A 16805-nucleotide genomic window follows, 5' to 3' on the forward strand; every position below is an offset into this window, starting at 1 on the left:
CAGAAGAGGAGATCCTGCTCCCTATATATCTATAGCACACACAGAAGAGGAGATCCTGCTCCTCTATCTCTCTATAGCACACCCTCAGAAGAGGAGATCCTGCTCCCCCATCTCTCTATAGCACACACAGAAGAGGAGATCCTGCTCCCCCATCTCTCTATAGCACACACAGAAGAGGAGATCCTGCTCCCTATATATCTATAGCACACACAGAAGAGGAGATCCTGCTCCTCTATATCTATAGCACACACAGGAGAGGAGATCCTGCTCCTTTATATCTATAGCACACACAGGAGAGGAGATCCTGCTCCTCTATATCTATAGCACACACAGAAGAGGAGATCCTGCTCCCCTATATCTCTATAGCACACACAGATAAGGAGATCCTGCTCCCCTATATCTCTATAGCACACACAGATAAGGAGATCCTGCTCCCCACCTCTCTACAGCACATACAGAAGAGGAGATCCTGCTCCCCTATATCTCTATACCACACACAGAGGAGGACATCCTGCCCCCTATATCTCTATAGTGTAAACAGAAGAGAAGATCCCGCTCCCCTATATCTCTAAAAATACACCCTCATAAGTGACAACAGTATAGAGGACATTATAGAGCCACACTGAGCAGTGTAAGCAGCAAATCCAGCATCTATGTGTCCTTTCCCAGAAGTTGAAAAACTTTCTCATCATCACTGCCTTATATATTCTGATTTCCTTCTTGAATCGATCAATGCGGGTGGAAGCAGAGGAGCCCGATAAGTGGCAAAAGAAGCCGCTATATCTATAAGGGAATTATCTAGAATTGAAGATTCTCTTGCTCTGTATTCGCCTACTTCTCAAATATACCAAATGCATAGTCCCACAGAGACTAATCACTAAGGTAATAGACACGTCATGGCTGGATATGGATTGTGGTTTACAGTGTAACTAAAGGCTCCTCATCCTGGCACATGTACAGCCCTGCAAACATTACAGAATGAAATAAGGCATCCATATATATATATATATATATATATATATATATATATATATATATATAGCCAAAAGAAATCCAGCACTAACAACTAAACCGAAGAATAGAAGGATACAGGGGCTAAAGAAAAAAAAAAAAAAAAACTACGGAGAGTGGAGCATTGGATGAACGTGATATCACTGATCTGTGTTGGCAGAGGAGATGATTCTGGAACCATTCCAGTAACATATAAAGATGGCGCCTGAAGAAAACATCATGTCAGGTGAAGGACCAGGGAAGATGGCGGTCATCATCTCAGCAAGTTGGTGCACAGGGCGCGTGCATGAGGGAAGCTGATCAGGTGACAGGTGGGCTTACCTCACTGTCTAAGGACCCTCATCCACGGGACGATTATCGTTCGGATAATCGTTAAATCGTTCGTAACGACGCGATAATCATTTGGTTGAATAGCAGTTAATGATTAAACGACGAACAAGAAATCGTTGATCGCGAAATAAGACCTAGACCTATTTTTATCTTTGCTCATTCGCATGGAATAGGACGTTGTTCGGTTGTTCGCAGTAGCAACGAACGCAATAGCGATGACTAAATGACCGCAAGAACGATCATAAGTAACTATCATGGTTCTGTGTAAATGGGTTCGTTCGCAATAGCGGTCGTTTGAGATAGTATATAGTTAACGATTATGCGAACGATAATCGTCCTGTGGAATAGGGCCCTATTACACGGAGCGTTAATTGGCCGGAACGGGCCGATTATTGCTCCATCTAGTAGAGATAAAGATCAGTAAATCCCAACGATCATCGGCTGATCATTGGTTTAGGTTTGGACCTAAAATCGTCGGGAACCAGGCTGTGCATCGCTACATGTAACAGTGATGCGGGGCCATTGGCTAACGATTGCCCAAACACCCAATACCTTACCTCTCCAGTCCTGGCGGCTGCAGTGTCTGATCGACCAGTCAGCTGACAGGCCGCTCAGCCAATCACTGGCTGCGGAGCACAGTAGAGAAGACCAGGAACGGGGAGAGGTAAGGAATCAGGTGTTTGGTCAGGGGCTGCATGGACATCGCTGACGATGTCCATGCAGCCCTTACTGCCCGATTATCGGGCCGTGTTAAAGGTCCAGTAAAAGAGCGCCGATCTAGCATCGTCCAGGCAGCCCCTTTTGCAGCTCCCCCACCCCTTTGATGTCTGTGCACGTAATAGCACAGACAGCAAGTGGGGAATGAGGAGAAAGCGAGCGCCGACCTGTAATACGGCCCTAAGTCGTTATAAAGCGCTCTTTGATCCCGGATATAGAGAGTAAACACCTGTAGTGCAGGGAACAGGCTTGGATCCTCGTCTCGCTCCATACTACGCTCTGACATCTACAGCAGGTTATACTTTCCTGAGTTTGACACTAAGCCGGAATGTTCTGGTATATAAATAGCGTTCTCTTGTATCTGTTGCCATTCGTGTATTTGTCATTAAGTCAAAGGGATTCCAGAATTCTTTCCAGTACACAAATACCGCAATCCACCCCCGCCTGTCACAACAAACAACCGCTACATCACAGATATACAGCAATACAATTCATAAATGATTGGTACAGCCGACCTATAAAACACAGGCTCATCCCTTTAAGTAATGCTATAAATCTATTCGCAAATGCTTCATAAATGCACTTTAACCTGGGAGCACTAAGTATGTGTATATGTGAGAGAGAGAGAGAGAGAGAGAGAGAGAGAGAGAGAGAGAGAGAGAGAGAGAGAGAGAGAGAGGATAGATAGATAGATAGGAGATGGATAGATAGATAGATAGATAGATAGATAGATAGATAGATAGATAGATAGATAGATAGGAGATAGATAGGAGATAGATAGATAGGAGATAGATAGGAGATAGATAGATAGATAGATAGATAGATAGATAGATAGATAGATAGGAGATAGATAGCAGATAGGAGAATGCGGACAATTTTTTTTTTAAGAAAACCTTTTAGAAAAGCCCTTTAATGACCAATATATCATCATGGGTGTGTGCCACAAGGCAAGGGGAATGTGAATGTGTTGCTTTAAAGGGGTACTCCAGCGGGGGGCATGTTTTCCCTGGGATGCGGCGGGTCCCGCATCGCGGTGCTCCGGTCCCCGGCCGCTTCCCGGTGTCTGACGTGACGTCTCAGGTCCGCTCAGCCAGTCCGTGACGGAGGCGGGATCTGTTTTAAGTCCGCTCAGATCCCGCCTCTGTTACTGACTGTCTGAGCGGACCCGAGACGTCACGTCGGAACCTGGGAGGTGAGTGGACGTTGTTTCCCTCGGCCATCTCCTCCCCGGTCCCAGGGAAAAAATGCCCCCCCCCGCTGGAGTACCCCTTTAAAGTGACCATTAGTGTTGCACTCGGTGCTTGACAGTAGGTTAAAGGGATAGTTCACCAATTTTTATTTTTTTTCAAATCAACTAATGCCACAAAGTGCCAGAGATTTGTCATTTCATTTTTATTAAAAAATCTCAAGTCTTTCAGTACTTATCAGCTGCTGTATGCCCTGCAGGAAGTGGTGTATTCTCTCCAGTCTGACACAGTGCTCTCTGCTGCCACCTCTGTCCATGTCAGGAACTGTCCAGAGCAGCAGCAAATTCCCATAGAAAAACTCTCCTGCTCTCCAGACTGGAAAGAATACACCACTTTCTGCAGGACATACAGCAGCTGATTAGTGGAAGACTTGAAATGGCATGGTAGACTAAGGGCCCTATTCGGTCACCGGACGATTATCGTTCATATTATTGTTAAGTCATTCGAATCTAAATGATAATCGTTCGGTTGAATAGCAGTTAACGACTAACGACCGAACGAGAAATCGTTGATCGTTTAATAAGACCTGGACCTATTTTTATCGTTGCTCCTACGCAAATTGTTCGCATTGAATAAGATGTCGTTCGGTCGTTCGCAGTAGTGATGAACCCAATAGCGACGACAAGACGACCACAAGAACGATCATAAGTAACGATTATCTTTCCATGTAAATGGTTGAACGATTTCAGGTCTTTCGTAATAGCGGTCGTTTGGATCGATTATAGCTAACGATTATGCGAACGATAATCGTCCCGTGGAATAGGGCCCTAAGTTTCTTTAGGAGTCAAATCATATGTGACACAGAGCCGGGAGAGGACTGCGCTTAGCACGGTATTCTCCCTGCTTTTGCAGTGTACGTCTGGCAAATGAGTAGAATGTAGTCACATAATGACTCCGTCCTGCTCATTCAAGTCAATGTTGCCATCATGTGGCCGCCGGCCGCACGCCTGGCTGCACGCCAGCATCCTTTTTTCACCGATTCCTGACGTGTAGCTTGACGTGGGGCCAAAAACGAGATGTGAACATACTCTAAGTTGCTGTTGCACTTTCCATTTTAGGACATGTCAAAACAGTTGGTGACAACAGTGACACTCTAATGCTACGTTTACACGAAACGATTATCGGGCGAATTTTTGCGATAACGATCGAATTCGAACGATAATCGTACGTGTAAACGCGGCGAACGATCGAAAAATCGTTCATTTTGATCTTTTAACATGCTCATAAATAGTAGTTCGCCGATCGTTCCGTGTAAACAGTCGTCGCGCGATAGTCCGGCCGCCCGCAGCCCCGCCCGGCCCCCCGCTCATCCGCAGCCCCCTGCGCCGGCTCGATCACCACCCCCGCCGCCCCGATCGCCCCCCCCCCCACACCTCTCCGATCCCCCCCCACCCACCGCTCCGATCCCCCCCCACCCGCCGCAGCTCCGATACCCCCCCACCCGCCGCCGCTCCGATCGCCCCCTCCCCCCCCACCCGCCACTCCGATCGCCCCCCCCCCACCCGCCGCCAATAATCGCCTTGTGTAAACTTAGCATAAGGGTACTATTACACGGAACGATAAACCGATTCGGCCGATTATCGTTCCATGTAATAAATACAACGATCAACCGATGACAATGATCATAGGCTGATCGTTGATATAGCTTCTGACCTATTTTTGTCGGGCGCCGACCGCGCACCGCTACGTGTAATGGCGGTACGCGGGCGCCGACTAACGATATACATTACCGATCCACGTTCCAGGGCTGCTGCTGCGGTCTTCTTCTCCCCAAGTCCCGCGCGCTGTAACGTCAGAGTGGCCTGTCAGCTGACAGGCCGCCCGGCCAATCACAGGGCGCGGCGGTCCCGGCCTGTGATTGGCTGAGTGGCCTTACAACGCGCGGGACCCGGGGAGAAGATCGACGATCCCAGGATATAAATGGAGAGAATTTATCGGCCTCTCTCTGCTCTCTGAAGATGGGCCCTCATACTTTCTCCAGAGCATGGGGGTCCAACCTGCAGCCCTCCAGCTGTTACAAAGCTACAATTGCCATCATGCCTGGACAGCCAAAGCTGGGGGTGGTAGTTTTGCAACAGCTATTGCGCTTGCATTCAGCCAGCAAGGAGACAGAGTGCTGGGGTGAGTGCCTCCCCCATTTCTTGTGGTAATTACTGAATATCTCCCTCTCCGTTATCTTTCCCATCCTCCCCATGCACGAGCTATGGCCGAACGTTCTTGTGTTCTCTATGGGGAGGGATAAGTAACAGCCAGACCGCTCTGGCTGCAGCTTATCTCTCTGAGAACAAAAGGGTTGAGCAGCTATCTTCCATCACGCCTGAACCCTATGATGTTGGTGGAGTCTTGGGAAAGCCCCATACCCCGTAAGGGTCTTATTAGACTAAGCAATTTTTAACGATTACCAATAAACCATCGCAAATGAGAGCTACTTGATAGTCATTAGTCACGATTGTTACTACGATTATTTACTCCATCTGATCCCAGGAAGAGAGCGAGCAATGCGAAATTACACTGAACAATTAGCGGACGACTAACAACGATTTTGGTGTCAGCACAGAGTCAACGACCAACGACACAGGAAGGATTTCTCGTTGGTTGTTTGATCATTGCCTGCATTTACATATAACGATTATCATTTAAATTCAAACAATATAACGATTTTCCGTACGATAATCGCCCTGTGTACCAGGGCCCTTATACTGACAGTTGAACCCATACCGAAGTATAAAGTGTATGGGGACCTTTAGTAGACCCCATGGAGCTAAAGTTTTGACATGACAAGTTTTTGGGAGAAAAGACAGGGATACCTTAAAGGAGACCTGTCACCTCGGCTGCCGGGGTGAAGCTTGCCCAACCCCCCAGTGAAACACCTTATACTTACCCCTTCCTCGAAGTCCCGGACCCCGTCCCGCGGGCGCGAGATCCCAGTTGGAAGCCGTGCACGCGCTCACCAGAGATGAGTCCAACGCCCATAGAGAATGACTGTTCCAGAATGAATTTCTCGGCTGCGGAACGTGGTCCGGGATTGGGACTTCGACAGGGGGATAAGTATAAAGGGCTCCACCAGGGGGCGGTCGGGCTTTTAAAGGTCTTTGACCCGGGGGGCTATTATCATGTAACATATCAAGATATCGATTAAAACAGTGATGTCAAACTCAGGCCCTCCAGCTGTTGTAAAACTACAGGTCCCATCATGCCTGGACAGCCAAAGCTTTATCTTTTGCTGTCTAGGCATGATGGGAATTGTAGTTTTAAAACAGACGTTTTTTTATTTTTGGGGGGCCTGAAATATTCCTACATATATATTCAAGTCTATCAAATATCAACAATTCTGCTGCAGGAAAACTGTGGAAACGTAGCAAAATTTCCAACAGAGGATTTCAAATAACTTTTTTTTTATATATATATATATATATTTTAATGATTTGGTGCGGATTTATTGCTATGGTTTTCCATGCAGAACTGCGAAGAAATTCTAAGGGAATCTGCACTTAGGTTCGGTTTATACACAGGGGAAAAAAGTAAAATGCTAAGTGTTTTCTACCTAGTTTACTGCTGTATTTAGTTGTTTTTTTTCCTTTGAAATTGAGGAAGAAGACGCTGTACTTTTTTGGGGTCGTGACATGTTCTCCTGACCTGTCGGTTTCTAGGGCCGCTATGTTGGTGAACCCTTCCTTACAGAACCAGTTTTTTTTGCTTTATGCTCAAGCATCAATTACCTTTAGGCTTTGTTTATACACAATGGTTTGGGACTTTGTCACATATCCTAATCAGTGGGGGTTTCAGCAGTGAGATCCCTACTGATCAGGAGAACGAGAAGCACGCGGGAGCAGATCTCCGACCAGGCTGCTCCATTAGAAGTCTATTAGGACATCGGACTGATCAGTAGGGGTCTTTGCAGCGTCACTCTCACCCATCATATCTTTACACGTGTAATTTTTTTTTAAATGACATGAATGCTTTAAAAACAGCCCTGGGATTGGAGCCGTCAATGATCCTTTTAACTTAAATACCTTGTTCCGACCCTTCATCCCACAAAGGAGATCTGAGAACACCTAGGCTATGTTTATACACTGTTTTTTGGGACTTAAAGGGGTTATCCAGCGTTCCAAAAACATGGTCACCTTTCCCCCCTCTCTTGTCTACAGTTCAGGTGCAGTTTGCAATTAAGCTCCATTTACTTCAATGTAACCAAGTTTGAAAGCCCACCCAATCTGGAGACAAGAGAGGGGGAAAAGTGGCCATGTTTTTTTGTAGCACTGGATAATCCTTTTAAAGATGTAATGCAGGATTAGACCCCCCCCCCCCACCTCCTTGCAGAGAACTTCTCTATACTCTATTTTTCCATGTATTTTTGGAGATAAACCTTCCAAAAAGTTCTCCTTTACAGCTCCTTTACATTTTTACTGCTACAGAAAAAGTTAGAATATATTGCCTAAAGTAAAAAAAAAAAAAAAAAAAAAAAGTATACATACTTTAAAAAAAATTCAGATGACAGTTTGAACGTCACAAAAAATTTCTGTGTGAACGGAGCTCGACTGTGAAGCCGCACCTTTGTGTATGGTAACTGTGCCAACAGTCGCTCATTGTTATTACTGAACACAGTTTCATTCAACAGTAAAAGCATCTAATATCTTGTAAAAACAAGCACAAAAATATTTATTTAGAAAAAATAAAAAAAAATAAAAAAAACTTTCAAAAACATTAAACAACAAAGTCTGCACTCTGTAAACCTGCACCGAATAGTAATGCAGTAAGGCAAACGTAAGACGTGATGTATGTTACACATTACCCTGGCTCCCTTTAAAAAAACTTCATACATACGATTTGAATGATTTTTTGGTCCGCGTCTTCCTCTCCCCTGGCATCCACCATGGTGACTTCTGCCTCATATGAAAGGCTCCTCACTAATGATTAATCCTCAGTCCTGTAAGCGTGCACCAGAGATGGAGAGGACTTCAGGAGTTCTTGGAGGTTGTATAACAGGAGGAACAACTCTGTGGCTCTACTGCCATGTCACCAGTGTGTAAGGAGTGGGATGACATCACAAGCCAACATAGGAGCTTGGACGGTGCTCCGTGGTCTCGGGAGGATGGCGCATTAATCCAAGGACCTGTGCACAGCAGCACACACTGTTCCAGGATGCAGAACGCTTCATCCAGCGAGCTACATGTTGGCAGAGGGAAGGCCAGAGCAAACAGCCGTCCTTTGTACACAGGGTCCACGCAAAGAGTCAACAAGACATCGGTGTAAGTCTCCCTCCCCCGGCCCGTAAAATGCTGAGTGCGTCATAACTGCGGGAAACTATCAGGCACTAAATAGACTCATGAACCATCGAATTCAGAAAAAAAAAAGTATTGTGCAATAAAATGTATTGCGGCACCTCCAGGTACGCAAGTGTGGCCGGGGGATTTATCAAGGACTTTGCGGCTATTTTTAGGTGAATAATTGGATTTTTTGGTCTAAGTTCTATTTGTGAACCAGAATTCCACGGGGGAATATTTTTTTTAAATGCAACTTTTTATTTTTTTTTATTAAGTATTAACCCAAAAATTGACATAATCCGGGATGTGCACCCAATTTATCATTGACGACTTTCGGAAAAGTGTCAGAAAGTGGTGAATGCCTACGGCTGGTCAGTACCAGGGGAATTTCTTTACGCAATTTTATGCAAATATTTATTTATATTCTGAGTATATTCTATTCACTAATTTATTAAAGGTTTGTTAAAGGTGTAGCTAACCCCCAAAATTCTTTCAAATCAACTGGTGCCAGAAAGTGCCAGAGACTTGTAATTTATTTCTATTAGAAAATCACGTCTTTGAGTACTTATCAGCTGCTGTATATCCTGCAGAAAGTGGTGTATTCTTTCCAGTGTGGAGAGCAGGAGAAGTTTTCTATGGGAATTTGCTACTGCTCTGGACAGTTCTTGACACTTCCTGCAGGACATACAGCAGCTGACAAGTACTGGAAGACTAAAGATTTTTTTTAAATAGAAGTAAATAAATTTCTGGCACTTTCAGTTAATTTGAAAGAGAAAACATTTTGGTGAACAACCCCTTTAATGAGGACCAGGCCCAAAATGACCCAGTGGACCGCACAAATTTTGATCTTTGCGCTTTCGTTTTTCCCTCCTCCCCTTCTAAGAGCTCCAGCACTCTCAGTTTTCTATCTACAGGCCATGTAAGTGCTTATTTGTTACAGGAATAGTTGTACTTTGCAATGGCGTCTTTCATTCTACCATAACATGTATGATGGAATCCCAAATATATTATTTATGAAGATATATATAAGTGAAATTGTAAAAAAGAATGCAATATGGTAACGTTTGGGGGGTTCCTGTGTCTACGTAATGCGCTATATGGTGAAAGCGACATTATACTATTATTCTATAGGTCAGTCCGAAAACAACCATATGCAGGTTACACAGATTCTCTAATGTTATATTCATATTTTTTTAATAAAATCCTTTTTTTTTTGGCAATTATTAATAAAATGGGCCTATTGTGACGCTTATAACGGTTTTATTTTTTCACCTATGGGGCTGTATGGGGTGTCATTTTTTCCGCCATGATCTCTAGTTTCTGTGCAGGCTCAGTGAACAGATCGCCGATCGGACCGCACGGAGGCAGGTGAGAGACCTCCGGCAGTTCGTTTTAAAGATCAAGACCCCCGCAGTCACACTGCAGGGGTCCTGATCGGTAAGTGACAGGGGACTCCCCCTGTCACTTACACCTAAACACCGCGGCGTTTAAGGAGTTAATGGCACACTGCAGCCTGTCATTAACGGTGAGGTGCCGGCTGCTAATTGCAGCCGCCCCCCCGCTGCTATGAAGCGCGCTCCGCTCGTCTGGGCACAGAATTCCAGGACGTACCGGTACGTCCTAGGTCGTCTAGGGGTTAAATTAGTCCTTTTTATACCCAGCTGGGTAAAAAACAGATGACGCGTTTTAGACTCAATAGTAAGTGTCCCCCAATGTGTGAGCTGGGGCGCTGTGTACACATTGCGGAGGATATAGACACATTTATGATGAGAGAACAAATTGTCAGGTTTCTGTAATCGGCATTACTTATAGGTATAATGATTAACTTTTCTATATAGTTATCTCTGGATCTTTGCTGTATGAGAAAAATCAACATCTTAATAAAACAGAACTACGTCAGTGAACCTGAGGCCTGGCCGATCCCCTAGCGAGAGATAAGAGAAATACCTATAGTATATATGTCTATAGCATAGCATGCACAAGATGCTGGGAAAAAAAAAAAGTGTCATGCTTATTTATCAGCTGCCACTGATCTCCGTGCCGCTCCCTGTTACTCCACCCTGGGTGCCTGAAAAAGGTGGATCCAGTCCTGGGAAACAGGGAGAAGCTTTTCCAGGCATCTGGGGTGGAGTGGCACAGAAAGAAAGCTCACAACCTAAATTCACCTATTTAGTAATTCTGTTCTATACACTTCCATGATGTGCAGTTCCTATATATAAATTCATATATTGTGGATTAAAAAAAAACAAACAAAAAAAACACACAAAACAACCCGATTTATAGGGGATATGTTCAACCTGGAGTAGATACAATGCGAAGTGCCAGCAGTGGACACAGGGAAAATTATAAGCGGATACGATAGCACGTCAATTTAAATGGTGGAACACGTCATATTTTTTTCAAATAATGGCCGTAATTTGCCGTTAAATATCAGCCATCCAATAAATTTCAACAGTGTGTGAACATAGCCACTCCTGATTTTGGTTGAAAAATGCTGAGCAAAAAATACTGTGTGTGAACGTAGTCTAAAAAGGGAAACTATCAGCGGGTTACATCTATCTCCCTCTTGTGCACAGGGTGCTGAGGATGAAGGCATGTCTCTTACTTTCATCCTCTGTGCTCTTCCCATGCAGTTAGTAGTTCGATCCGTTTGCTAATTGGGTGGTTTGGAGCACTGGGGATGAGACTGCCGCCCCCTGAACACCGATCTGGCCGACCCCTCTGCTCCAAACCAAACGGTAAGAGATTTACCTTCATCCTCAGCACTCAATGCACTAAAGGGACTTGTCAGCAGGTTAGATTTGTCTGCTGTATGGGGACCCTTAAAGGCCTTCTTGCCCTTGCTAAGGGTGGGTTCACACTGAGGAAATCTCGAGGAAAGTTTTCTGCTTGAAATTCCTCGCCTATTCAGCTCTGGCAGAATAGGAGCAGAATTTGAGCGGAATTCGAGTGCAATTCAAGCAGAATTTTAAGCAGAATTAAAGCCCTATTGACTCCTATAGGATTCCTCTAGCGGAATCCGCCCAAAGAATTGACATGTCAATTCTTCAGGCGGAAAGCGGATCCGCGGCGTAATTTTCAGCGCGGAAATTCTGCTGTGTGAACAAATAAGCGGAAAGACACATTAAAGCCAGTGTACATTCACAATGTTCATTCTTTACGGGCGGAATTCCGTGCGGATTCCGTGTGCATTTTGACGCGGAATCCACCTGAAAATCCGTGAGAATTCCTCAGTGTGAACCCACCCTAACTCTGCAAATTTCAAAAAGAGGGTCCTGTCTACTCTCTACTCCTCAGCAGACTCAATACGTTGAAGAACATAAGTTATGGAAAGATCTTTGGGTTTGAACAGAAAGAAGAAACCACAATTTCCTAAGATCTATGGAAGGGCGAGACGATTTCCATAGATACTACCTGACAGAACAGTGTTTAACCCCTTGATGACCCATGCCGTACGCAGTTATCTCAGGAGCTGAGCTCACTTCATAGCTAGTGAGGACCGACTGCTATCAGGGCCAAAGCAATCGCGCTGCAGCCCCTCATTAACCCCTTAAACACTGCGTCACAGCGTGACAGAAGCAGCTCATGCCACTTATGGATCGGGACCTCCACAGTGTGATGGCGGGGGGTTGCAATCGTTTTTCCTGACTGCTAGAAGAAGTATACTTACCAAATCGGCGATCTTCTCATAGATGCCTAAGCGCCCTATTCAACGGGACGATTATCGTTCGCATAATCGTTAACGATAAACAATCCAAACGACAGCTATTGCAAAAGACCTGAAATCGTTCACCCATTTACATGGATCGATAATCGTTACCTATGATCGTTCTTGCAGTCGTCTTGTCGTCGCTATTGCGTTCGTAACTACTGCGAACGACATCTTATTCAATGCAAATGAGCAAGGATAAAAATAGGTCCAGGTCTTATTAATTGATCAATGATTTCTCATTCGGTTGTTAATTGTTAACTGCTATTCAACCAAACGATGATCGTTTAGATTCGAACGACTATCGTTTAGATTTGAACGACTCAACAATAATCTGAACGATAATCGTCCCGTGGAATAGGGCCCTAAGGCTGTATGCCTGTTTTCCAGGACTCGCTAAAGCTGCATCCAACTTCTGCAGCCATCGGGAGTCAAATGACGAGTGTCTGGACCAGGGGCACACAGAGGATGAAGGGAAGTTTCTTACCTTCATCCTCTGCACTGCTTTGGGATAGTAGCTGTTCATTTAATATGCTAATTAGGTGTTTTGGTGCACTGATCCAACCCGCCCTTCCTAACAGTATCATCCAGATCACATGTGTCAAACTCAGGCCCTCCAGCTGTTGCAAACAACCCTCAACCCCCAAACCCCAAATACCCCTCAAAATTCGATGCGGGGTGTGGGAAGTAATAACAAAATAAGGGGAAGGGGGAGAATCGAATTTTGTTGGCAGAAAAATTCCACTTTGTCCATCTAGTCTGCCTGTATTTAGTATTAAAGGGGTTGTCCGGCGATAAAAAATTATTCACAGAATAACACACATTACAAAGTTATACAACTTTGTAATGTATGTTATGTCTGTGAATGGCCCCCTTCCCCGTGTCCCACCACCCCCACCCGTGTACCCGGAAGTGTGGTGCGCTATACATTACCTGTCACGTGCCGACCACGGTCTCCGATCCTCAGCAGTGACGTCTTCTTCGGGAGGCAGGCGGATCTTCCCGAGTGCCGGCCGCCCTCTGCAGCGTCATCCGAAGCTCAGCCGCGATTGGCTGAGCATAACTGTGCTCAGCCAATCGCGGCTGAGCAGCTGATGACGTGGCCGCGTCATCAGCCGCGATTGGTTGAGCACAGTTATGCTCAGCCAATCGCGGCTGAGCTTCGGATGACGCTGCAGAGGGTGGCCGGCACTCGGGAAGATCCGCCGGCCTCCCGAAGAAGACGTCACTGCTGAGGATCGGAGACCGTGGACGACACGAGATGCGGTGAGTATAACGCACCACACTTCCGGGTCTAGCGTGGGTGGGGGGAAACACGGGGAAGTTGTATAACTTTGTAATGTGTGTTATTCTGTGAATAATTTTTTTATCGCCGGACAACCCCTTTAATACAAATGATGATGCAAAACATTTATTGCATAAGCTTAAAGGGGTTGTTCACCAAAATATTATGTTCTTTCAAATCAACTGGTGCCAGAAAGTTATAAAGATTTGTAATTGACTTTATTAAAAAATCTCAAGCATTCTGGTACTTATCAGCTGCTGTATGTAGTGCAGGAAGTGGTGTATTCTTTCCAGTTTGGAGAGCCGGAGAGGTTTTCTATAGGGATTTGCTACAACTGCTGTGGACAGTTCCTGACACGGACAGAGGTGGCAGCAGAGAGCACTGTGTGAGACTGGAAAGAATACACCACTTCCTGCAGGACATACAGCAGCTGATAAGTACTGGAAGACTCTACATTTTTAATAGAAGTAAATCACAAATCTCTGACACCAGTTGATTTGAAAGAAAACATTTTTTTGTGAACAACCCTCAAGATCCATTTTTACACCACACACATCACATTTTTCAGTTTTAATTCTAAATCTAGACGTATCATAGGAGCCGTGTAATCCTATGATACAAGTCGTACTCACAGTCTCCAGGGAGGCGGCTGCACAATCGTTAGGAGTCGGTTTGGCAGGAACGCTCATCCTTGTAGAGATTTGGTGCCCGTTTATCCCAGCACCAGAAGTGACGATGCACAAACGTTCGTCCGTGTCTTCGGCGCCACACTGCGGCCTGCAATACGTCACTGGTGGGTTCCAAAAGTGACGGAACTGTGTCGCAGTGAACAGGATTTCACAACCGTTGAGGGACATGAAGGGAAGACCGTGCACGTATGCGGAGCTGCTCTTTCCTACATCCAGCCTCCAAGCGGCCATCTAAAGGGGGATCTTTGTACACCAGGGAGCAGCAAGTCAGCTCCAGGGTTAGTTCGGTGACACTGCCCTGGGGAAGGAGAAGAACTTGAAGTCCCGACCGATCCCTGTAACCGGTGAGTATTCCGACCAGGAGCCCGGTGTAAGCCCCCGACAACTTCTCAGAGATCCTACTCCTGAACGGGACAGGAAAGACACTGGTGATGGGAGGAAGAGGTGGGGGTTTAACCTCTCTGGTGTTTTTCCAGTACCTGATCAGGAGGAGGCAATCTCAGGTGTGCTGTTTAAATGTAGGAACTTTTTTTTTTTTTTTTTTTTTTAAATGTCAGTGATTCTTTAAAGTCGCGACACCGCAGGCCAATTTCTGCAGGTGAAATTTTTGAAATTCTCACCCACTTCTGTGCATTTTCTGTGAGTTAAATCTGAAGCAAGTGTGCTACTTATGACTACTGTAAAAGGTGGATTCTTAGAAATGCACATTAAAATCTGCATGTCCGATATGTTCCCGAAGTGGAAAGATAGCCTAAATGGAGCCTACTGGCAGGTTTTGAGCCAGGATCCAAGAAGAGGGATCAATCAAGCTGGGGAAGCCGAAGGAATCACTCAAGTGTGACATGTCAGGTCAACTTCCATAATCATCACAACAGAGGAGCTGCTCAGTATTCTGGAGCAGGGGGTGTCAGAGATGTTCCCAAGCATCTGATTTGCTGCACGCTGGAATGCCTCCTCACTCCCCTTCTCATCTCTGACTCTACTTGGGGTTCAGCTGATTGTGAATCTAGCTTGGGAACACCTCTCTGACACTTTGCACAGAAGGAAGCACAGAAACATCTATGAAAGGTACCAAGTGTCTCCTTGCCCTAATACCTATATAACAGTAATAACCAGAAAAAAAATGAAAAATAATATTCATTTCTTCACCTATATAACAGTGCCTGTAGCTTGGAACATGAATTGCAGCTGATGAATTCCTGATAACTAATACCCCCAATTAGGCAAACATAATTTTCTTGGACAAGAGCGTCGCAGGACATAATAAAGGCCCCATTACCACGAAAAGGATTGGCTGCTGCACAATGATTAGTTTTCAAAATGGATGTGTGGACGGCTCTATAGAAATCACAGAGTCCTTTTTCAGGATCTTAATTTACAGACAAAAACAAACTAATGCGTGGATGGGGCCGAAAACTAATTGGTCAGTATTCGATGCTCATATGGTCAGTTTTGTCAAATTTGTGCTTTCTTCTGTATTTGGGTCCTGGCTTTGGTTTAAAAAAATTGACAGAAAAAAGGACCAAACGCAACAACAATTTTTTTTTTTACATCTGATCTTGATTAAAATATTGTGGATTTTAAAAGGGAACTTTTCATCAAGAAATAGATCATAAAACAAGCAGCTACACACACATCTCATACTGTTCCCTACCATGTGCCGAAGAACGCAGTCCAATGCCTATATGTAAAAAAAAAAAAAACTTGTAAACTGGTGTGTGTTATATGCTAATGACCTGTAACCAGTCACCTTCCACCCGGGCCAGCTGTCTTGCGGTCATACAAGGGGTAAGCTTCATCTTCCCCCCCCCATGTTACAGGCGGCATCTGGCCCCTGTTTTCCCCGCGCTGAGGCACATGGGCTCTGGTGGATGTGGGAAATTCAGGCCTTTTCCTCTAGAGAGCCTTTTCTTAAGATTCTAGACGATAGGATTATTCCAAAAGGTAAAATCGGAGTTTCACAGAAATTAAGATATAATTTTACCTTCTTTTTGTAGTTCTCTAATGACAGGGAGAGGAAATTCCACTGTTTAGATGTTAGAAGGGTTATTATCAATTATCTATCAGTTAGGGTACTATTACACGTCCTGATGAAGGCCCGATAACTGTAAATGAGCGCCGATCTGCTAGATTCCGCAGCGGTCCCGGCCAGTGATTGGTTGAGCGGCCTGTCAGCTCAGACAGGCCGATCTGAAGCTGGAGCGCACGGGACCCAGGGAGAAGAAGAAGAAAAAGAGCCCTGCTGCCTGGTTAGGTAATGTACACTCACCGGCCACTTTATTAGGTACACCTGTCCAACTGCACGTTACCACTTAATTTCTAATCAGCCAATCACATGGCGGCAACTCAGTGCATTTAGGCATGTAGACATGGTCAAGACAATCTCCTGCAGTTCAAACAGAGCATCAGTATGGGGAAGAAAGGTGATTTGAGTGCCTTTGAACGTTGCATGGTTGTTGGTGCCAGAAGGGCTGGTCTGAGTATTTCAGAAACTGCTGATCTACTGGGATTTTCACGCACAACCATCTCTAGGGTTTACAGAGAATGGTCCGA

General features: G+C 45.1%; 1 protein-coding gene across 4 annotated transcripts in view; it reads right to left on the bottom strand.

The window, feature by feature from the left end:
- The window catches only part of SLC35A3 (solute carrier family 35 member A3), a 50310-nt gene that overhangs the window by 24530 nt on the left and 8975 nt on the right, over positions 1 to 16805 (bottom strand). The window contains exon 1 of one of the 4 annotated variants that reach the window (XM_069969037.1): positions 8130 to 8453. The exons of the other annotated variants lie outside the window; for them this stretch is intronic. Within the exon in view, the coding sequence (XP_069825138.1) occupies positions 8130 to 8180 (51 nt within the window). The 5' untranslated portion in view covers positions 8181 to 8453. Of the gene's footprint in view, positions 1 to 8129; positions 8454 to 16805 lie in introns of those variants that run through there. 4 annotated transcript variants of the gene reach the window in all.

The sequence above is a fragment of the Dendropsophus ebraccatus genome, chromosome 4 (genome assembly GCF_027789765.1).
Source record: "Dendropsophus ebraccatus isolate aDenEbr1 chromosome 4, aDenEbr1.pat, whole genome shotgun sequence".
Lineage (NCBI taxonomy): Eukaryota > Metazoa > Chordata > Amphibia > Anura > Hylidae > Dendropsophus > Dendropsophus ebraccatus.